Source organism: Gambusia affinis, linkage group LG20 (genome assembly GCF_019740435.1).
Source record: "Gambusia affinis linkage group LG20, SWU_Gaff_1.0, whole genome shotgun sequence".
Lineage (NCBI taxonomy): Eukaryota > Metazoa > Chordata > Actinopteri > Cyprinodontiformes > Poeciliidae > Gambusia > Gambusia affinis.
Window position 1 is genome coordinate 8,223,241 of NC_057887.1, and position 24,706 is coordinate 8,247,946.

The 24,706-nt window shown below is 40.1% G+C and overlaps 1 protein-coding gene across 10 annotated transcripts in view; it reads left to right on the top strand.

Annotated features, from left to right (window-relative positions):
- LOC122822882 (protein shisa-6) overlaps window positions 1–24,706 on the top strand; it is a 95,522-nt gene that overhangs the window by 50,709 nt on the left and 20,107 nt on the right. For 5 of the 10 annotated variants that reach the window (XM_044101935.1, XM_044101937.1, XM_044101938.1 and 2 more), the window contains exon 5: window positions 15,482–15,520. The exons of the other annotated variants lie outside the window; for them this stretch is intronic. In XM_044101935.1, coding sequence (XP_043957870.1) covers window positions 15,482–15,520 — 39 coding nt within the window. The remainder of the gene's footprint in view (window positions 1–15,481; window positions 15,521–24,706) is intronic. 10 annotated transcript variants of the gene reach the window in all.

Below are 24,706 nucleotides of genomic sequence, written 5' to 3' on the forward strand. Positions count from 1 at the left end.
TGGTGCTTGAAATTAAATTTAGATAATACCTGGAGTGTATTTTCCTCAATTTGCCACTAATTTCTCTGGCTTGAAATTGGCAGCAATCATCCATAAGACTTTAATGATAGGTTCGACTCAAAGCTTATTAAGTGATGAAATAATTAGCAAAAAAAAAAAAGCCCGCCTTAAATTTAGTATCACTCCAATCTGACTTGAGCAAATACAAAACCCTTATCAAATATTTTTTTTTAGTATAAGGAAAAAAGCCAAATAAACCAACCTGGCACTTTGTAGTAAAAAGAAAATCCATGAAATGTGAATCAACTGTGACTAATGAGACTTTCTGAAAAGCTGACGTCAGTTTCAACACCGTAGACTCTACAACTCGCTGAAATACAACCTGTTTGGGAATACAAAGTAGTAATATGAAGAAAAACAATAATACTGGGAGAGTTCAAAGGCCAGAAACTGACCAAACAGATCACGAAACGTCATCCAAAAACCATCTTCATCATCTGCGAGACTTTATCTGTTGATCTGTAGCATTTCAGTGTGACAAAAAAAAAATATAAAAGATCGAAGAAAAATCTGCGAAAGCGAAAACCTTTTCTCAGCACTGTGTCGTCAGGCAGTTTGAAGGAGCGTCCTTCAAACGGTGGAGATATTTGGATCCCATTACCTCCTCACTTCTGGAATATAGAACTTATTATGCATATGCTTTCACAGAGATCTATTTACTTTAGTATCCACTTGCATATATTGTTATGAACACTGGCAGAAAATGACTCATTGCTTCTTGTGGCTATTGGAAATATAAACATCCTCCGTATTGTCAGCATCAAAACCATCAACCTTACTCACTGCAGTAACTCTCTGAATTGGTTTAATAGTGTAATATATTGTAATGTGGATATAAACTGGTTGTGTGTGTCTTACAAAGTCCTTTGAGATGATTTCTGTTATGAATTGGTGCTTTATTAATGAGCTGAATTGAGTCTGCTTTTATCTGCAAATACAATAAGTAAAATAAGTATTGAACACATCAACATATGTACAGAAATGCATTAAAGGCTTTATGGAGAGGCCTGTAATAACGCTGTGTGAGTTCAACCCTTTATGACCTAACTTTCAAATCTCCGCCTGGATATTTTTTGCTTATTTTAATTGTACGCAGTTCTTTAAATGTCCTGTGAGTAAATATATTTGCCCATTTATCCAGAACAACTGGAACTTTCAATATCAAGGAAGTTATTTTCGCAATTTACCGTCTATTAAAAGAATGGCCCCTCAGATTAATTTCACTCCCTGCTCACCGGGAGTGAAATTACCGTAGCAGCCCGATTTTGGCTGAAAAGCACAACGTCTCCCCTTTCAGAAACCGTTGGAATTTTTCAGACAGCGCAAAGTGTGGCGGAATGACGGTTCTGCAAATTTGGCTGGATTGCTGGTGCTCCTTTCGGTCCGGAAAGGTTAAGACTGCTGTCTTGTTTGGAGTTTCATACTCGTTTCATCTTCAGATTCTTATCAAGAATATTCTGGTATAGCTCTCCGTTCATCCTTCCTTCAATAACATGGATTCTGCGAGTAGCATATGCTGTAAGAAAGCTCTCACCATGATGTTTCTACCTGCAATCTTCACTTTTAGCGGCGTGGTGTTTTTGGGGAGGCAACATTCCTCCAAACATGTCTTTTTTTTAATTTTTTTGCAGTGACTAGATTTGAGCCAGCTTTTGCCTCACCTAAGCAGGCTGTACTCTACCAGTGTTTCACCGACTGCATCAAATGTTCTGCAGCAAACTTTGAACCAGCTGCATTAATCATTTTCTTTGAGCAGGAGGAGTCTAAAGTGAGTAGGCACTCAGGTTACTGAAGTTTCATGGGGAAGGCCGTACCTCCTACTTCGAAATCTTTCTGAAGCTCCATGTCAGTGCTCTGCAGCTCTTTAACGATTCTTTGGATTATTGTTATGACTCTTGAGTCAGAAATCTTATGACTCTCGTTCGGCTGGTTTGTGATGAAATTATGTTCTCTCCCATTCAGGATTGCAGTCTTCACTGGAACTGAAATGTTCCAAACGTTCGAAAGTATGTTTAGCAGCTTGGAGACTTTCTATTGTAAAGGTCTCTTTGCTTTTACCAATAGTACAATACTATGAACTATTGCTTTATGAATGTTCAATGATTCATCCTTGAGTGACTCTATTTTTTTCAAACATAACATCTTCGTGGACTAAAGGTGTGAATTACTTGGTTTGTTGCCAGGTACCTCGAATTCCTTGTTAAAAGGAAGTAAAAATAAATTTAGTGTGAAAGATGTTGACATTTTACACTTATTTTACCTGCATGCCTGCTGACAATACAGCAAGATGCAGCCTGAATGTCTGATACTAAAAATACATGCTACCAAATGTTGCACCTATTTTGAGTTTTTTGTGATCACAATGTTGCACACTCTGAAACTGTGATGATGATTGTGATTACATATGTTGTTCTGCTCTAGCTCTTATCTAGGTGTTTGAATATTTTCCGTCCTTTCTACAGCTGGTTTAAAAGTTAATCAGTTTGCTATATCTCTTAGCCACCAGAAGGGGGTGCTGTACCTGCCCTCTCTGCTTCCTCTTCCAGAATGTCTGCTTTACCAAAACAGTCAAATTTTACCAGTTAATGTATTCTGAAACGTAATAATCTGGCCCACTGGAGGTGTTGATTCAACTCGATGAAAACTTTAAGCCTTAATCTGCTCTAGTTGCCATGGCAGCCAGAACTCTGATCCTGCCATGTCCATCAAACCCGATGGCAAGTCAGAAAACCAGTTGAATTTTCTAATTAATCTAATTAATTAATTCTTAAAATGAAAGCTGGTTGCCTGTCAAGTGCTCACGCCAAAAATAAAATCCACCTTGTTTGGAATTTGGCGCAATTCATGTTAGATCTGACCATTAACCTGCATTAATAAGCATGTTACTAACCGGTTTCAATGTATGTATTGAGAATTGCAGTATTATTAGGTTGGGTTATTTCTTTCATCTAATAACACAACAGTTAGGTAATCAATGAGTTTTTGACTTGCTACTGGTTCTGGCATACATTCTCTGTCATTCAAGGTAAATAAAGTGTATTACAATATCAAGGTTTATTAAGGTAAATTAATACTGGAGCTGATCAATTTCTATTTAAGAACTGCAGAAATGTTTTGCATTATTGGCCTACATGGTCTGTTCACTGAGCACATTTAGTCCACTGGTTTTCTAAAACCCTCAGCACGAATACTGATGGTAAGCGCTTTTTAAAACTTCTCCTGTCTCTGCGGAATGATTCATTAAACTGTTGGTAGCTAAAACGCTTAGACCTTTTATAGTTGTTGACCTGGAATAAAGAGGATGTGTCCTGTCAAAATGTAGGGGTAGAAGAATAACTACGTCTGCTTTTACGCTGGCTCATCGATGCCAAACAACAATGACCCTGTGTTTGCACAGAAGCAGCGGCGTACACTGGAGATTTAGCTGAGCACGAATGCAAGTACAGTCGCATTTTTATCTCAGTTTCCAGTTTCCCTAAAAACAGATAGAAGCTAGAAGCAAGTGGAAGAGAAATCTCTGTGGGCGAAGGCGTCTTTCTTCCACATCATCCTAATGGTTATTCTGGGATTTGTCCTGCTATGCTAACAGACATCTCGACACTGGACTGGAACTTTGTCTCTTTGCTAGTCTGGGGTTAAATCATTCTGCGTGGCTCTCAAGGTGCTTTATTTTGAAGGGACCTAAAAGAACTGGCAGGTTTAAACCTTGAGTGTTGCTACGCTATCCAAACTGGCAAAGATTTACATTATTAAAACTTAAAGACTTGTTCAATTTTTTAAATAAATTCACTAATACACAACATAAACATCTTTGTTCTAACATTTGTTATTTGTAACTTTTTAAATTAAAGAGCATCTTTGAATTTCTTGGAGATACGCTTAAGGCTGTGTACACACTGCATACTGAAGAGACCCAATACCAATTTTCTTGACGTAATGCGACCTGTATCTAATCTTTTCATGACAGTCTGAACTGCACAGGTCGAATTCTTTTCGAATGCGACCTATATCTGATAAGTATCCGATTCAAACACGACCTAACGTCAAGGTCGCATTCATCCGAACTGAACGTCACCAATATTCGACAAATGTCACAATTCTGATACGCGCAAGCGGGGAGAAAATCAGCAACTATGACGAACTAAGTTGTTAATATGCTGCTCCGGTCAGACAGCAACTTCAAATGTGTAAGCTATGCTCCACCGTTAGCCTCCATTTTTACTTCCACACACACTGAGCACTTCTTCTTTTAATGGCGGTTGGCAAAACACTGCGAACGCTGACGCAATTGCGCCCTCTACTGCGCATGCGGGACACTTTCAGGTCGTTTGCCCTTTCATACTGCAGAACACATACAGGTTGCATTTGTTTGGCAGCGTGAACGGCCCTGGCAAAAAAATTGACAGGTCGCCCGTCTGTCACAGTCTTAATTTAGGCAAGGCTCCTATTGATACATATTATATCACTTTACTAAAATAGTGGCCTGTCATTTTTTGCACAAGTGATTTTCTTTTTCTTTTTGCTGCCTAAAACATCTTTTGGAAAGAAAGAGATTGTGATGTATTTTTTATTCCCCATCACTTTTTAACAAAAATGTGAATTTTAGTTATTTTTTTGCTAAAAATAAATAAATAAATAATAAAAAAAATAAACATCTTTTTGATAAAAACCCTCCAAAACAGCCCCCCAAAAATCTAAGGGTCAATGTTTTGGCAATATCGAATTGTAATTAACTGCATTAAAAATACTGTCACAGTGGATCAGAATGGATTGTATAGAAATCTGTGTTGCAATTTCAACACCCTTGTTTAACAATAGCAGCATTAGTAAAAAATTACGCACACCTGAGACTACTAATGTGATTTAATTTGCATGATACCTATCAGTTTTTGTGATACATATTCAAATTAGCAATCTCTGCTTAATTTACCCCAACAAAAACACAATGTATTTTTATATAATCTTCCAAACGTTTAAGCAGTAAGGGGTTAATAAAAAATAATTTGAATGATTCTATCACATCCTGTCACCTATTCAAGCAACAGGAATATTGTTAGAGCTGCATTAAAGTCAGACTTGTTAACGCACATTCGTGCGGAGACTTGGCAGTAGAAACCCCCTTCCTTTTGGAGCAAACAGGAGGATTAAGTGTGTGACTGACAAAGACTCCCTGTGTAATAACTACAGCTTTCTGGTAGCATGACTGAAAAGCGGCATTAGTTCGGCGTTATTAGCACTCGGGAGTGCGGGGTGGTTTCTAACGTCCTTGGATATTATTGCGTGTCGCCAAAGAAAAGTCGTCCCAACGAGAAAATAATTTACTCTCCTTCCAATCGCGATCAAATATTAAAATGCCAACGTACGGCGCCGTAAAACTTCTCCAACAAAGTCCACCGCACGATGCCCTCTCTATTGAACACGCAGGAAATTAATCAGAATAGCTGTGATTGTTCGGCTGATGTGACCACTGGCCCTTTTTTTTTGGGGGGGTGGGGGGGGGGAAATGTTAATAAAGCCACGTTGAACGGTGCATTATTCTCTGCTGGAAGTCCTTCGCCCGTGGCTGCTCACTAAATCTCAACGACTTCATTAACTCATTACCATGATTCATGGCGTGCCGTGCCAGCAGCAATTAAAACACGACAGAGAAGAGCGGCGTCCTTGGGCCCACGGTTCCGCTCTCGAGACTCTCACTGGATTTTAGAGGGATGATTGACGTATCAATAGGGACCCGGGTGGACGAAACGGCTTCAGTCAATATTCAGATGCGTCTCACTCACACCGCGCGTCAGGAACAAATTGAGCACACCGTGTCAAGTGCTATCAGCTTTTGTGCTTTTTGGCAGCCGTTCAAGCAGGATACACATGTTCCGCTGTATCTGGGGAGACTTGCACACATTTTGAAGGTTTTGGTTAAAGTCCAAAAAAACAAAACAAAAGGAATTATGCTTTTGACGTACGGCGCCAGGGAACAAAACAGGATCAAAAGTGAAAGTGAAATCACAGATGGTCGGAAAGGTGACCAATATTCCCTCTAGTGCAGAGAGGAATTGTTAATATTCAGCCAAGCCTTTTTGTCATTTTAGTCCCAATTCAAGCAGGAGGCCAGAGGAGACGGAGGGGGGAAAAATGGGCAATTTCAATGAGGATGTCGAGGCTTTAATTCTGCTCTCTCTGGTGTCTTTTATGGAACACATTTCTATTCATAAGGCCAAGCCGGTACAGTCATGGCACCGCATACTTATGTTCACTTTGTAAAAATTCAAGCAATATGGTAATTAAAATGCAACACTGAGCTCCAGTCCCCCTATGCAGTAATAAAGAAGCCTTTATCTTAATAAATGACTGACAGTTGATTATATTTAAAAAAATAAATAAAAAACCCTTACATTTCTGTCTTTTATTTCCTCCTCCCCCCCCATGTGAAGGCAGTCCTCCCACACCTTCTGCCTTTGTGCTCACTATTGTTATGGCTTCATTGTTAATGAGTTTAGGTTTAACTGGCTGTAATGAGTGGAGACTGGAGCCCCTGACGAGCCTGATTGTGCTGTTGAATTGGGAGCTGGAAGCTGCGCCCGGCATCAGCAACGCCGGGGAGGATCGCTTTTAGGAGGGTCACGGCTCGCCGCGCGTCTCCGCTGCAGCGGCATCAGGTGTCATCTACTTCAGCTGATTGGTTTTTATTGTGAAAGTTACTGTTAAGCAGGCGCTGACTGCTAGAGCTGTGGCCTCGTTCAATTCTCACACACATCCAGTTGGCCGTCTTTTGAGCTGATTCATATTGAGCTCTGGAAAATGTTAAGAGACCACTGCATTGAACCCCATTGAAAACCTCATGGTTATTCCACCAAATACTGATTTCTGATAAAACATTAGTATTGTTGTTCCTAAATGAACATTAACTTTATTTGAGATCTGAAAGCATTGCATCTTTATTGTTAATTTGGCCATTTTTCATTTTCTGCAAATAAACACAAAATGTTTGCTGGGAATTTCAGAGACGTGTTGTCAGTAGTTCATGGAATAAAAGAACAGTGTTCATTTTACTCAAACATAAACCTATAAAGAGTAAAATCAGATAAACTGATCAATTTAAGTGGTCTCTTAATTTTTTTCCAAAGCCCTATATGTGTATATATACAGAATGAATTTCCACTTTCACAGTAATTGCATTGATTAAAAACAAAACTAAGATTCTATTTATGAAATTGTGATAACTTAAGTGAAAATGTGGTGTGTGTTTTTTCGAGCACAGTCTTTAAAGGGAGGTTCTGCGGGTGCTGAACCAGAGTTTGTGCATGCTTCTAGGTTGGAAACTAGAAGCAATAGATCTGCTCGTAAGTTAGCAAGCGGCATGTCCGCACTCGTGGATTTCGCCCCCACGTTTAAATAAATAATTACGAACGCATTTGGGGTAGGGCATTTAGAGGGCGCGCAGTTCACCAACACATGTATGTGGTGGAGGAGGTGAACTGAAAGGTTTGAGGAATGCTGTATTGCCTGGTAGCATGCGAAAGTAAAACACTTTGCTCTATTTATATGATAACTTCTACATCCACTGTGTCGGCAGCTGAAGAAAGAACTGTGGTTTAAAACCATCATGGGTGGGGCTGCTCCCGCAATACACCAAATAGAAGTAAAAGATTTGCAAAACATTGAAGAGTGCTGACCGAGACATTAATGGTAAACACACGGACATAATTACATATTTGTACAGTGGACTTCAAGCTTAGGGACCACATTAACTGACTATTTAATAGTTTAAACACCACAAATAACTGTGCTGCAAGAGAAACAACCAATCAGCACTAAGGAAATGAATTCCTCTCTTGGATTGGCTGGTTTGCAAATGTCAGCCAATTGCACGTAAAGTATTGCAGCCAGGTATTTCAGCTACACCAGTTAAATGTTCTTTAGAATATTTTATGTAATTTTTTTTCAAACTCGCAAAGAAAAATCCGCAAATGGAAAGATTTCCGCAAAGTCAAGTTCCACAGATAAATCTGCCAGTAGTTGAATCTGTGAATACCAAACCACAAATAGGCGAGGAATGAACCGCTGAGCTGCACGCTGATGAACACAGGTCCTTTCTGGAGATCTTTAGAGACAAAGTTTAGTTTGATTTAAAAAAATAAAATAAAAAAACACAACAAAATAAATTAAAAAAGCATGAATTGTAATTTCCTACCTCAACTGAGCTCTCATAGTGTCAAAGAGTTTATGACGTAACGCTGACCAGACCTTCCCAAGGGAGACGAACGATGGAGTTACATTTCGTCAACAAGAATCTGAAATCCCGATTTTAGACAACTAGAAACGTTCACTTTTAGACCAAACATTCCAAGATTTTACCAAAAGTATAAAAGACATTGTTTAGACATATTTACAAAGCTGCAGTAGAACCGTCTAGTTCGACTAAGTGAATAGATTTATTAACAGACTCAATAGTTTGTTCCAGGGGTTCACTAACTTGTGTAGTTTGCAGCAGTTTGCAAGAGAACTTATATGATCAGAGTTAATGAAAATCTCAGGCTATTTAACGCTGGTGGTTCAGGAATGTCTCGGCATGTCTCAGTTACCTTTTAATAGTAGTCATGTCTTAATAAAGTTTTTTCTTTTTAAGAATAATTTCTGTTTAGCTTCTTTGGAAACTTGGCTATTGGAAGGTATGTAATTCGGAAACACTTCGGGGTAGACGCGAAAGTCTCCTGGCCCTTCTTACAAATTCCATTGTGGGTCAAAAATCATTTGCGTGAAATATTTTGCAGCAGTCGAGCTGAAGTTTGGAAGCTTAATTTGTGTGCCGTGTCTTCTCTCCCCTGCCGTCCTGCAGCATAATTCTCTAAAATGAGTATGTGGACAGAAGATGAGATATGATTCTCGGAATTAAAACAGCATTTTGTACTTTGATCATCCAGCAGTGTGTGAAGCGATGAAATAAGAGGCTCCTCTTTATCGAATCTTTGCTCTCTCTCTCTCTTAATCTCCCCCTTGCTCGCTCGCCCTGCTCTATCTGAGTTTAGGGGATTGCTGGATGAGATGGAGAGTTAATGAAGAAAGCCTTTTTCTCTCCCCTGCTAGATGACTGGTAAACTGCAGCAACTTTGCACTCCTCTTTTGTTAATCACGTCACGATCGGCTTTCTTGCTTTATGGCCTCAACCCCTGAACCAGTTGAGCATGAAACATTTCACGTCGTTACTTTTAAATATAGAGGGAGCAAACCCCAAACAGCTGCACCATCTGCTCTAAGCGAGTCTTCTAAAGCGGGCTGAGACACTTCATTCCTCTTCCGACAAACAACAAATTTAATCTTTCCCTGCGCGCCTTTGTGTTTCATATCGTGGGCACATCATTCATATGTTTATTCGCACGTGCCCTCGTCTCCACGAAGAGAAGCGAGGTACGACGATGTAAAAAAAAAAAGAAAAGAAAAAAAAAGAAGCTGTTTCGGACGCTACCGCCTAATGATAAGCCGACGTGGGCTGGAGCTGGCAGCGTGGGTTATGCAAGCAGGTTCTGAGGGACTGACGGCAATTCCAACACGCCCAGCAGGGGAGCAGCTGCGAGTTTGTCAGCGTGTGTTAAGTGTGTGTGTGTGCAACATAAATTACACTTTCAGTCTACTGCACAATAACAGTGCTCGACGTTTTGTCACAATTACAGAGCAGTTTGGGTCTCGGACGTGTTAATTTGATAATGTGCTAATGCTAAGCAGTTAGCAGTGCCCGAAAAAACCCTGTCCGTACTGGTAGCTATCTAGATTGTCTGTGCTGACTTTATGACCAATTCTTTGGTCAAAGTGAAAACCTATTAAAAGTCAAAAGTCATCCTAAGTGAACAAACTGGTTCTCCAGCGTCGAACGCATTAACATTGTTACGCCTGCCTCACACGGAAAGATTTTAAAATTGGGCACTGATTCTCAAAACCTGAGAGACCACAAACAAACAAACAAACAAAAAAAGACTTAAAGTTTGGTTTTTAAAGTGTATGGCGTCGAGCAACACAGCACACACAAACAACATTCATGGAAATCTCACAAAACCTCTTGAGACCAAACGTGAGTTCAACGTAAACAAACATGGCCGACCAGGAAGAAGCAATAGCTACATTTAACAAAGAAAAAAAAAAAAAAACCCTCTCTGACATCCACCGGACTTTCTGGGTATTGCGCATACAGGAAATGCAAAGCCAACTTACACGAGTGTCCAAGTGAGAGCTGTAGTGCAGCAGCAGCTGCTTGAAAGTGAAATTAGAAAGCTGTTTACGAAAAAACTAAAAGTTTGCCTTCATTTACCGCCACAACACATGCTTCTCTCTTAAAACACCTTAGTGTTGTTTCTGTCTGTGGCACGTGGTCACACTTTTTTTTTTTTTTTTTACAGCTTGGTTTAAAAGTCTAGCCACTATTTTCTGTCAGCGCACTCAAACATAATACACATCAGTGGCGTGAGGTTGTAAACCCATGGAAAATAAAGCTGAGATGACTAAACCAGACATTAAGAGCCTGACAACAATACACCACTGGGTTCCTTCATCTCTTTCTGCTGAGGAACAAAAGCTGTAAAACAGTGAACCCAGAATCCTAACAGCTCTTTTCCATGCTACGCTGAAAGCTCGGAGTTATCACATTACAATGATCCATTTGCAGCGATGAATTAATGAACATTTGGTTTGAATGTGGTTTCGGCTCCCAGGCTGCACCCGCATCATTAGCAAGTGAGAGTTTTTATTATTTTTTTTATGGGATTTATGAGAGCTACATGCGCTACATTGTGTGTTAATATGAAACTCAAGACTATGTGAAGTCTCGCAGTCATAAAAAAACATTTAGCTTTATTGCAACATACATCACAGTCTGGCAGCAGCCCCTGGAGTCAGTATTACCATCATGTAAGCCGTTATGTCACTGAAATACTCATTATTATCAATGAAACTCAAATATTGACACTAGATCAAGAGATTTAGCAAAAGGCGCTCACTTTTATGTGTGTAATTTTTGCTTTCTGTACTTATTTGCTAAGATGATCAGTGGAAGCAAAAAGTGAAGTTGTGAAACACAGTTGGTAGTTCTGAACTCGGCTCTTAAAGCCTCACCATTGGTTTATCGATTTTTGTCACAATAAATTTTGCTGGACGATAAATTGCCCCAGAACTCATCGCAGTGAACGATAATATCGTTTCGAGATTATTTTCAAGAAATACATTGGTAATGGCATAACAATGCAAGTACACCCGCTCGAATATCCTTAAACTTAAAATTCTAATGAACATTTATCAGCATTGGAACTGGGAGACGTTTTAAATATCCAAAATAAATAAACAAAACAACAAATCCAATGAATTATGAAGTCTCTGTAAACAGAATTGTTTTTCACAAAATGGGCTGGTTGAGACCAGAGCACCAGACTGAAGGCTTTTGTCGGCTAGTTTTTGGTAGGAAGAGAGAGAAAAAAAAGATGAAGATGGTAAATTATGCTAATTGATTGATTTATTGTTTATTGCGACAGTTCTAGCCTCTTATATAAGCAAGCAAGCTCCACATCATGTTTCCAGTGAAATAATTTCGCTGATATGCCAAGGCCTGCCGCGGAAAAATCCAAGAAGAAGAAATCTTGGGTTGAAAAGCCGAGCAAATACTGGAAAAAGCTGTGGGTGGGAACGCTGGCAGGTTGATTGGCCCTTCGGAAGGGATTCTCTTCTCCTCAGCTTATTATTTTTTTCTATGCTTGGAGCTGTGTTATTTAAAATGGTGCATTATCTGAAATTCTGAAATTTCCTCCCTTCTTTTATTGTCAGAACTGCTCTCGCTGAATAAGCGGAGGTGTGAGAATGGCACTTGAAAACGCGGTGCCAATCCAGCCAGGAAGCACGAGCGCACCCCGCTGAGCTGCCAGGTGCTCTTTTATTTGTAACCGCCGTTAAGGTTTCGACTTTTATGAAAAGTGCTGTCCCTCGACTGACAGTTGTTTTTGAAGCCTCCAACTTATGCTTCTCCCCGGGCAAAAAACCCCCCAAAAAACAACAACAAAAAAAACAAAAAAAAAACACTAAACATCGAGAAGGCTCCCTAACATCAGATGGCAACACCGTGAATCGAAACTATCGTTTGCTAAAAAAACTTAGGTACTGCCCTACAGAAAACAAAACCAAACTAAGAAGCATAATAAGTCAGCAAAGCTTGGGCTTGAGAATTTATCAGATTTTTCTTCCTAAAAACCCCCCCAATAAGACAGGGAGATCCCTGTTTGATGGATCACAAAAGTTTGAAAGGGGCTTTTTGTTTTTGCTTCTCCATCTGGTTCAGAGAGAATCCGCTGAAATACATCCTGCGTCTGTTAAAGTCGATGATTTACAGCAGCCTCGTTTCTCACTTTAAAAAATGTTGGGAGTTCGCCGGGTTCACAAGGTTCCTTCACTGTAGTATTACAGCGCGAGGCTTAAGCTGCGCACCGAGCCAAGGACAGGAGAGTCTCTTCTCTGCGGAAAACACTCCCAGAGATAAAACACTCTCCTCTGAATATGTCAGCTATTTATATCTTCACTACTTTTATAGTTTTTCTAATTAACTAGAAATAAGAATGTCCCTGCTACAGGCTGGAATTTACTGGCCGATACCAAGTTGCAGTTTTCCTTGAAGTCTTAACCTCTGTGTGTGTAAAATGCGTTCTAATTTTATAATTAAAAAGAAAAAGAAGTGTTCTGTAGGTTCCTGGTTTGCTGTAAGACTTTTGAATCCAACAAAGAATAAAATCAAGGGTATCCCCGCTAAGACTTCAGAACAAGTATTCTTAATAAACTTATTAAACTATATAAAAATCTTTTCTAAGAGCTGGATGGATTTGATGCATGTATAAACCATAAAAGGAGTACATTTTCACTTTTAACGTATTTAATCAAGGGAAACAACGGTAAAAATGTTTGCTTAAAACAATATGTGTGATTTTTGTTAAGTAGCAATTAGAAGATTAGAAGAGCGTGAAGGTTGAGAGTGTTCATGAACAGAGACGGTTCTTAAAACGATGTTTAGGAACTGCAGTGGGCTTAGACGTGTTTGCGTAGATATCTGGACTAATACGGTGATTTCTGTTGTTGACCTGTGCAAACATTTATAGCAAAAATCATGCGATGTTCTTGCACCGTCCAGGTTATTTCTGTTTTCTAAATATGTCTACATGTCAGAGTGACTTTTACTAAAGGGGCAGTGTTACGTCAAATCAACTTTTTGGAGCTTTTCGCCATGTTATAATGTTAGTCACTCATCAAAAACATACAAGGAGTGTTGCCGTGATTCTTTCATGCATGTTTGAGAAATCCTTTCATCTCCATGGCAACCATTGAGCTGTCCAAAACGCCTAGCTGGGCTTAGCCCTACCTTTAAGGTGTAGCTCGTCTTCACAGAGTAGCCCACCTCCATGATTCTCACTACTCCCAGGCCCGAAACCTGGGAGTAGTGATGGACTCTGACTTGGACATTCAGAGCCACATAAAGACAGTTACAAGGTCGGCCTTCTATCTCCTGAAGAACATTTCCAGGATTAAAGGACTAATGTCTCAGCCAGATCTAGAGAAACTCATCCATGTGTTTATCTTCAGTCACATTGATTATTGTAGCAGCGTCTTCACAGGTCTGTCCAACAAATAAATCAAACAGCTGCAGCTGATCCAGAATGCTGCTGCTGGAGTTCTCACTAAAACCAGGAAGATAGAGCAGATAACACCAGTTTTAAAGTCTCTCCACTGGCTCCCTGTCGCTCAAAGAATAGACTTTAAAATACTGTTGTTAGTTTATAAATCACTGAATGGTTTAGCACCACAATACATTAAAGATCTGTTGCATCAACCTTGCAGAACCTCTCAGGTCTTCTGGTTCTGTTTCTGCTCTGCACCCCCAGAACCAAACGAGGAGAAGCAGCATTTAGCATCTATGCACCACAAATCTGGAACAAACTTCCAGAAAACTGTAAAACAGCTGAAACACTGACTTCCTTTAAATCTCAACTAAAAACCCACCTATTTTGGATTGTATTTGAAACGTAATCAATTACAAATTTATTGACAGAATCTGACTTAATGTCGTGTTTTGATTGCTGATTCTATGTTGCATTGTGTTTTTGTGTTTGATTTGATGTAAATCACTTTGAAATGCCTTGCTGCTGAAATGTGCTATACAAATAAAATTTTATTTTATTTTATTTCTCCTATTCTACTCCTTCAGACTAGTCATCAGTAAATAGCTAACCACCTGGTGGAACTGTGGTTCAGCTAAGCTCATTATAGGAGCTACTTCTCAGAGCAACGCTGGTAAAGACGCTAAACGGCTAATTATGGAGGACTGATGTTATGATGACTTCCTGAAGGCGGCCTTTCAGAAAGAGCAGGCGTTTTTAAAGAGACAGTGGCCCATTTTCAAAGTGTTAAATCAGGAAGTAAAGTTTCTTTTAAGTCATATTATTTATTTATTCACATCTGAAGGTAACACAGTTACTTAATAATGCTGTAAAAATGGCACTATGCGCCTGGAAAACACATAATACTGCCCCTTTAAGGCCCTGTCAGTTTGCTGAAATGAAAAAAAAAGAAGAAAAGAAACCTGTTATTTCCATTTCAGAGTGCATCTCCAGCAAGACTTCTCATAGATGTAAACTGCGCTATAATGGTTCATCTAGTTGATAGGTTTCAGGTCAAAACCGGTGTGCTCGTCGTCCTGAGCCACATCTCAGGAAGGCATCCTGGTTGCTGTGTGGGAGGCAGTGGCGATGAGACACTGATGGTAAATCAATAGTGATGGATCAAAGTGTTGCATGGCTGGAGCCCCGTGGTGTCAGGGTGTGTGTGGAGTGGGGGAGTGCGGAGGGGAACAGCAGTGACTCCTCGCCTTTCTTCTTCTCATTATCCTCTCCCCACCTCTCCTCTCCTCTCCTCTCGCCCAGTTTCTCTCTTTTCATCTCAAAATCCCGACTCCTCTCTGTCATCCCTCCGCTCCTCCGCCCGCGCCTTTGCAGTAATAGCTGATACCTTGTGTCATGGTGTCAGATGGGATCTGCCAGTAGTTGATGGGAAGATAAAATGCCACAGAATCAATATCAAGCCGCTAAAATTGTGCTCATCTCCCCGCTGCTTCCCGCACTCGGCATGTCCAGAAATCTGCTGCTGTGGCCCACGGGCACCCGTTAAAGATTTATAAGGGTTAATTATAATGACATTAAGCTCTTGTGCTGTTTTACTATCTAATGTTGGAATGTTCACACATATTGACTATGTCAACCAGACTGATGTTTTGAATGAAACTTTTTTTTCTTTTTCTTTTCTTGCTATGCAATTCAACCCACAGTGACTTCTACTGACTACTAGCTCAGTGTGATTACTTTCTGTGGCTGCAGCTCAGTCTGATCAATAACCACTGGGTTCTGTTTTCTAGGGGAAAAACATTGGCCGGTCCGCTCCCAGAGTCACCATGGTAGGGATGGCTGTTTTCTGTCTAAGGGTCAAAGTTGCCTCAAACCACTTCCTGTTGTTTGGATTGGCTCTGTGAGCCTGTTAACGCTCACAGAGCAGAGACAATGTTTTGAGGCAGCTCGTACCTGGAGTGTTAATCATGGTGCAGTGCCCTCCCATTGACCTCTATCTATTTATCTAACCTGTGTATTCGACCTGTAACGTTTAGCTCTCCTGTCTGTGTGATGAACTACCTGTGTTACAGTCTGGTTTGTATGTGCTGGATTCACGGGGTGTAACGGTACAGGAGGATTTTAAACAGAATTTATTTACCGTCCACAAACTGTTCTGTTTTACGTTCACCGGTTTTGTTCATTTCGGGATTCTCTCAAGAGAGACTTCAAGATATAATTTGCAGATCTTCTTCTGTTTTTTTTTTTTTTCCCCGAAAATGCGAAATAGAAACAAAAAAAGTTGCATGTTAGATATTTTATAATACTTTTTTTTTCTTACAAAGTAGCCAAAGTGCAAAGGAAATGATTGATTTGATGTAAAGAATACATAAAAGTTGGAAAAGAGATACATATTTACCATTTGGTTAGCTAAGCCTTCTTTTTGAACGGTTGTGAATTGAATTCGGTTTATGTAGCGCCAACATGATGCAACACGTTTCATACGCACATTCAATTATTCCTGGCTATCAAACAACGCAGCAAAGTTGGGTTTATTTTTCAAACTGGCTAAAAAGTCATGAAGTTGATTTGATTTGCAGGGTTCACTCCGCCTAGCAGGGCAGGTAGTGAACGTACACAACCAACTGCTTTGTGTCACTGACTTTGCACCAATCCCTCATACTGAACAACTGAATAAAGTCATATTACAAGAATAAAATTGTAATTTTATGACTTTATTCACTTATTACTTTGTTCTCATACAAGCTTATTCTTATAATATAATTATTTTACTCTTGTAATTTAATTCTCTTGTGTTAGCGTGGCGCTAATACTCCCATCATACTAAATATAAATCAACTATTTACTGGAAAAAAAAAATCATTTCCTTTGTTCTTATTTTATATGAGGAAAAATGTTAAAACAGACAGTAACTGTGTTTGATGTCTCTTCCTCTCTTGTCTCTCTCACTAACATGATCTGTAAAGTCGATTTAAAGTGCAGAAACCTGTAGTAGCTGTGAATTACTAACATTGTACCGTGACACCCTTTCTTGGTTTTGCTCTAAACTCTTGTGTGCTAATGTGGGCCTGCCTTCAACACCGCACAGCTCCTCTGTTTTCTATTTATTAACTGAATTGGGACACTCCTTGAGCACAGATTGGATGGAAGTTGTGGAAAACGTGAAAAAGCCAAAACGTAAAGTAAAGCGACGCTCCTGGTGTTTGTTGCCGCCGGCCCACATCGTGTTTAGTCTCTTTATTGTGCTGTGCCTTAGAACCTGACTGGTCGGCCTCATTCCACTCCTCTGTTCTAATCTGTGCCCTCTGAAATGTACATTTGTTTTTCTTTTTCAAAAACTCGCTTCACTTTCTCTGTGATGTCCTGACGCTGGAGTTGATGTGCTAACCTCTGCCGTGCGTGTGCTCTCTGGCTCTGTCCGTCTCAGTGGAGAGGAGGGCTGGTCTATAAAGGCACGGATAAACGCAGTTTTGATGATGTTACTTCTTTTATCTTAAGAAGACATCAGATAAATCTGTGCTTATCCTTGCTTACGATATACGGACCCTCCTCTTCCTCCTCTGCCTGTTCCTCGCCCTCCACCTCCTCTCAAAAGGAAGTCTGCTTTTCAACAGCCTGCAAGCGGACTTGGTTGGTATCTCCGTCGACTGCTGAGAAGAACAAAAGAAACGGCCTTTGCTGTTACATTTATTCATTCGATGTAACTTACCATTCAAATGCCGGCTTTGGTTTTTCAGGGAGAAAAACATGGGCTAATCATGTCTTTTGCTGTGACACAACAACTCCGCTCTCCCAATAGAATGGTTACTTTGTTGCCTTCACAGGGGTCACAAGAGTTCACCTGTGCATCGTTTTCCACAACGAGCTGGTCACAAAGTCCATCTCAACGTCTTGCGCTCGCTTCCCCGCCACCGCGGACACTATCCCGGCACATTTGTCAAACGGGAGAGGCGATGACACGTCAAGTAACAACTTGGCCTTTGCTGTCTGGGGGTTTGATTGTGAGTTATGAGATAAAGAGCGATACTTGCCAGCGTACGAGATGGAAGCAATTTGGACAGGGGTTGTTCCACACGTTTAGAGCATTACAGTGGTGTTGAATTTTTTATTTTTTTTTAATCGGAGCTATTCATTTCACCCAATTCAAAACACATTCATTTAGATTTAGTCATTATCTGATGTGAAATATGGATAACCCAACAAGCACGGCCATTTTAACAAATATGATGGCAAAACTGATTCATAAGGAGGATCGTCTCAGTGTGGATGGAAATGGATGCCCTTATTTAACTAATGGAGATGGCTCATTATAGCTGAGAAAACTGATAGTCTTGTCGTTTGTTCTTTTGTTTTAGGACTTCCTCGAGAGATTTCCAATCTCACTTCAAGGAATTAAATCACTATTATTAATTTTAGTCTTTTTTTTTTTTTTTTGCTTTTTACTGATATGAAACAGACATGCGCTGCAGAATTTTAAAATAACCCTGTTAAATACCACATGGGATGAGGGTGTGTAATGGAAACGATGTGCAGAGGATTGACTCTAATTCTGCAGGTCTGCTCTGTCGCCGGGAGAAACAACAGAGCAGTGCTACAACGGCTGGATAGCAGACCTGAAAAGACACTCTGTGCCATCATCTCGTTAAGCTGAAGTTGTTTTGTAAGTGCACTTCCAGCCTCGTCTTCATTCACCTTATGTTAACTCATAAGAAAATTGATAAATAGAAACTGCCTTCGCAGGTAAACACCAATGCACTGTACATGCCAGACTGGAAATTAGCATGAATAACTTGGGAGAGGTATACATTTACTGGGATTTAAGATCAATACCATTTGTGCAGCATATTAGCTTTATAAAACCTGTCTGAGTGTGGAATGTGAGCATTTTGTCTCAATGGCATTGGCAGATATGAAGCCATGTACTTTTTTTTGTAAATGTTGAAAAATTCCACCAGTCCACCACGTCTCGCATATATTGATGATCAAACTATACTATCCAAACAACTGGTTAATAATGGAAACCTGAACTGAAAGTGAAACTTGTGGCATGCCTTACTTTCTTCTTAATTTGGGTTACAGCTTTATGACCACAAGGAGCGCTCAGATTGTTGCAATTATGTTGAGTCGATCTTTTAACATAAAAGAAGAAACAAGACAGGGCCATTTGGGTTTTCCTTTACATTTATAAAGCAGAATATTGTGGATCCCCCCCCCTGATCCCAGTATACACAGTATTCAAAATGCCAATGCATCAAAAACAAAGCAACAATTTAGAAGCCCGACACGACTGGCTGAGCAAAATCGTCCTTTCTCACATTGCTTTACAAAACAAAAGCAAAAATACTGTAAGAAACGATACAGCAACTTAAGATTTCAATATAGTAAACATATGTGACTTCTGACATTTTTTGACAATTGGGCTAAACGTCAAATAAGCTATTAGTTGTTCATGAAGCAAATTGTTCCAATAGATTCTCAAATTTCAAAGTGCAGACACCAGAATGTATGCTTCTACAAAGTGTGCTGCCATGACTCTGAATGACACAAAATTATATTGAAAAATTCCCTTGGGGATAAAATCTGCAGTCAAATGGATCCATCACACCAAATATCAATACAGACAAACTGATAGATGTTTAGGTTAATCATTCCGGTCTGTTATTGCACATTAGCATCACTTGCCGATCATATCGCAAAAGAAGCCGAAATTTCTAACATTTGCTGCAGTTAGAAAATGCATTTGCATTTCTAACTTTATGGGTACGTTTGCGTCGGCACGTAACTAGCAAAATGCAAAGAGGGTTGAAACTGGCGGTCAAATGATTAAGCCATTAAGCCATTTGAAGGCAGACAGTCAAAATAAAGCAGCTTTTTTGTTGTGCCAATATTAGTGCTCACTCATGAAGTCTCTTACTGAAGATACCCAGAAATAGATATAGACTGAAAACCATAGGATTTCTAACCAAACTTAAATTAAACTTGTCTTAGATCTCTCATACTTCAGGGCCCAGTGTGTGACCTGTTGGCAAAGTTTTACCACTAAGAGTAGAACCAGTTCACCTTTTCAGAAGGGATCTGGTTCCCTTTCCTTGCATTTTAATGGCGTAGGGAGATAAATTCCTATTCCTTTCTCAAGCACATACAGCAGCTTCTGCAGTTTTGTTGCAATTTTGATATGTCATTACAGTCCACAGCATTACATTACTTTCACAAAACACACAGTGTGCCACATATTTACAACACTGCTACACAATTTAAAGATATGCTACCCAAGTGCTGCAGCAACGAATAGAAACAACGCTGCTTCATCACATACTACAAAATGCAAACATTTTGTCTGCACTGATGAAGATTCACACCCTCTGCTACTTTGAATGCTTGGAAAGCTCCAACTGCTGGCAGCTATATGTACTTTTTATTTTCAGCTCATAATTCCTGAACACTTAGGAACATTTTTATAGCATTGTATACTTGAACTAACTTAACCAAGATAATCAAAATGGGGTCACATTAAAAAAAATAAAAATAAAAGTAGGATTAAGAATTTGACGTAATTGTTCGTCTGTCTCATTGTTCTGAGTCTGACCCACACTCCTTCCCAACAGAGCTTCGGTTCATTGAGGTCTTCAGGTATTTTATTGATGCACAGCTCTCTAAAAGGTCCTGCCGGCTCAATGCAATGAAGTTTGAGCACTCGACTTTGACCGAGCGACAGCAGAAAACTTTTAATATGTAACACTCGCAGAGCGTTAGCTGCAGCGTGATGAATTAAAAATGAGGGTGCGAAGAGACTGATGGAGCTACAGTGCAACTGCCAGCAGCATTTTAAAGTCAGAAATCAACGAGTGAGTCTGCAGGAGGCACTGAAATCACAATAAATTCTCTGCCTCCTGCCTTGATGCCTAGGCGGAGCTGTCACTCACTGCCTTCGTGGAGCGCATTCAACTTTCAGAAACCACACTGATGTGTCAACCAATTAGGCTGGCATACATGTTAATATTTACTCCTTCTGAGCTCCACGTAAATTGTGCTTTGGTTAAAAACTGTGGGTGAAGAGATAGCTTATTACAGCGGCTTGCAAATGTTTTAGTAGACTAAACTTTATACAAATAAAAATAGGAATGTGTACATTATGTGTATTTTTACCCAGGCATCTTTATGCTTTTTGAAACGACCATCCACTGCAGCCCCAGCTGCACATGTTTACTAGGTTTCCACATCAATATTGAACGTTTTGCCCGTTCCTTTTTGCTCAGCCATATTGGATGGAGTGTGCCTGTGAAAAGCAAATTTCTAATCTGGACTTCTCACTGGGGTTTTCTAAAGCACGAATACACAAATATTTCAAACTGTTTACCACGTGAGAAAATAGCAACCCTACAGCGCACCACCAATATGACAAGGAAATGCATTTGTTAGATAATAAACTTACATATACATGTTTGACATAAGCATTCAAACTGCATAGATCTGTGCATATAAACCTACAATATATATTATCTTTTCTATTACACTTTTTTTACGTGGATACTTACAAAAGACTCAGCAGGAGTCAAATGGAAAAGCTTCTCATATTAATCTACTGGCTGTATATTTAGTGTTATTCACCTTTTCATATGTGGCAACCTTGAAAACTAGAGGGCAAATCGACCCACAAGACAGTATTAGTATCGGATCAATACCGTAATAAGATTGATATTTTAGTTCCAGATTCCCTCTTGAATTTCTTTAAAATTATTTTTGTATTGTAGTTTCCCAACTGCACAGTAAAAAAGATTTTGTTTTGATTCGATCTCATTTTTTGTAGTTTATTTAGTAAACAATCCACACAAATTTGTTTTTCTGTTTGTTGTGTGAAGATGTTATTCAAATATTTTGTAGACACCTGTAGGTTTTATCTAAAGTCTGTTCAAAGTTTTAACCAAAAAAAGAAAGAAAATAAGGAAAAACCACAAGAATGATATACCAATACTTGGGTATCAGTATCGGCGATACTGATACCCAAGCAATTCACTTGTCATCGGATTGAAATCAAAATCTGCAGTATCGCACACTTCTGTTGAAAACTATGCATCTTGCCTCCATCTCGCATGTGTGCACTACTACACAGGTTGAAAGAGTAGAAACACCTTTTTAAGGCTCTATAGGTGTAAGAGGACTCATTCATCAGCAACGCAGATCAGAGAAATTAAAGACAGAAGTTATACATTCACTGCTTCTTATAGTTTTGGCTGAATGAGACAAGTGACATTGGATAAAAGTGAAGCTTTGAGTTCAAATGGTCATTTTTCTTAATTACAAAGCATTACCCACAGTAGCCACTCAGTTAAGCCAAAATTAGCAGAGCAGCAAGTTCTATTAACCAACCTCTGAAGCTTTATCATCAATGCTGCAATTGGGTCAGCGTTAAGCTTCCTGCTCTGCCAGGGAAATCAATGGAGAGGTGGAAGCTACTTCTATCCAGGGGCCTGAAGTTTTGTCCCCACTAATCGAGGGAAGTGGGGCTATTATGGCAGTTAACATTTAGCTATTAAATGTGAACACTCCTTGTCAGTTGTTAAATGTCAGGCCCACGGTGGCTTCCGTTGCCTCCGCGTCCTCGGCGGCGAGAGGAAGGCAAGGAGGTGTTACTAACAGCACAGCACGCTGACACCTGAGCCGGCGGGACTCCACTATTTGTATTCATACCTGTCACATGGATTTACACACACACAAACGCACACGGCCATGCCTACACACACATAAAGGATGCGTGCGTGTGCACTCTGAAGCCCTCGTGGCAGCGCAAGCTCCTTTTTGGGGCTGTCATAGCTCCAGCTTGTTGCTTGGCAGGGCTAAAAGAGCAGAAAGGCTGCTGGTTTTAGAGAGGGATGCCATGAGGGGAGCGGAGCAGAGAGCAGACGACGACTTTCTTATGAATCCGCGGTGGGTGGTGCGGAGGTGAGGGGCTGAGGGAGTGCTGTGAGGGCTTGTGATCACTCGCCCATGTTGATGGTTCTCTCCACTTTTTATTGCAGCACTCCACCAAATTCTTATGCTTTTTTTTTCTCTTATCAGCTTTTTGTCTCACTTTATCCAGCGTCCAGTGTATTTCTGTCTCCATAGCCCCTCGCTCACTTCCCCACTGCGCCTCTGTTTGCTCTTGTGTGTTGTTGAGTGATATCAAGCCTTTAGGCTTTTCATTAGGTTGTGTTTATCTGTCTGTAGTGTATTCTAGTCTGTCTGAGTCCACCATGCTACCTGCATTTTGAAGATCTTGGAAGAGTTGAAAGCTAAAACTTTAAGGGTGTTTTTCCCCGATGTGCTGGTGTGGACCAATCAATTATTTGGACTTTGGGTAAAGGCATACCATGCAAACCCTTTTGCCTGAAGTATTTATTGATTCTTTTAAGAGGATCGGACAACTTTTGGTGGCAGGCTAAATAATCACCTTTCAAATTAGAGCTCTCTCATTGGTAAATGATAGTGCTGCAAGAAGGTTCTAGGTTCAGATTTAAGATGGTGCCTTTCTGAGTGACATATGCATGTTTTCCCAGTGTATATGTTGATTTTTCTCTCAAGATTCCTTCACATCGGCCCTGTTTAGTCCGCTTTAGTCAAACTCTACTTCATTTGCGTGAAAGGTCTAGGAAGTGGTCTGTAGTGCAGGGCATTCTGGGTAAATGCAACCAAAACAAACATGAGAGTCTACCGCTGGCAGGAACATGACTCGTGAACTTTTACAAAATCGAAAGAGAAATCCTACAATCGCTAAAATTCTATGCTTTTTGTTTTACGCTAAGGAAGTTGCGCTTATGTCTTCTTCTGGGGTTTTTGTTTCATTTGGCAGCGCCACTATAGGTGAGGGAGGGGAACAACTTTTTCCATTAGTCTGGACCATATGACCAGCTGAAAATAGAAATTTGCTATTTTGGTCCCCAAACAAACAGAGTCTACTTGACCATCAGGTGCGAAAACACCCGGAAAAACACGTATGTCTGGCATGTCAAAGGAAAATCCAACCAGTTTTGTTATGACTCCATCAGCACCGTAAAGCAAAGAGTTTGCAAAATGTGAACGTTTCTCTTTGATCTTCAATAGATTATGGCAAAAAAAAAATCCATAAAGTATATGAACAAACACAAATAGATAAAACATAAAATCTCTATGACGACATGAAGCCCATAATCTTGACAGCAGCACGACGATATTTTAGCTCCTTTAAAATTTCTGAAGTTTGACCTGAAAGCAGGTAAAGTACCGCATGCGGGACGTAATTAACATCTCCAGGCAGAAAGCTGTGTGGCAGTTTCTTGATTGCGCTTTTGATGTTGTGCCACCATTGGCCTCATGGCAGCTGTTTAGAAAGTTCTTGGAGAAAGTGTGAGGAGTCTCTGAGCGTGTTCAGAGCCCTGTGCAAACACCAGTAGGCCAGTTTAATCTCTGTACTACTGATATGTTGTCCATCAAATGAGCTTTCATTGCAGGGGCATTAGATAGTGGTCTTTGTATCGAGGGTAACTTTAAAGAGAATGTTGTGCGTCCAGTTTTAACGTCTTGGTTTCCATTGTGCGCTGCAGCACAGTGGAGTTAATTCACCAATGTCCGTGTGATATAAAGTTGACCTTTAATGATGTACCCGAGGCTAGAATACTCCTGTATGAATGTAAACACCCTCCTGGGAGGAAAGGTTGACCTTTTAAATCATTGTATGGACTTCTTTTGGTCCTGGATGAGATTATTATCCACAGATATTTGTTTAAACTTAAAAAATAAATAAATAAACGATTCAGACCAACATCATTTCACTGTCTCGTCGCAATGCTATCTGCTCTCCCAGCCCCGTCAACACTTATCACACAGCAGAACCCGGTGGAATAGTTTCCTGTTCTTGCTCTCTACCCAGCTCCTGGCTTCTTACCTCTTCGCCTTTGGGAAGTGGAAGAGTTGAGGATTCTGACATTTTGGCGAGTTTGTTTTCCTGCAAATTGCTTTTATTTGACATAATAAAGTTGACTTTTGGCAATGCACGGGGG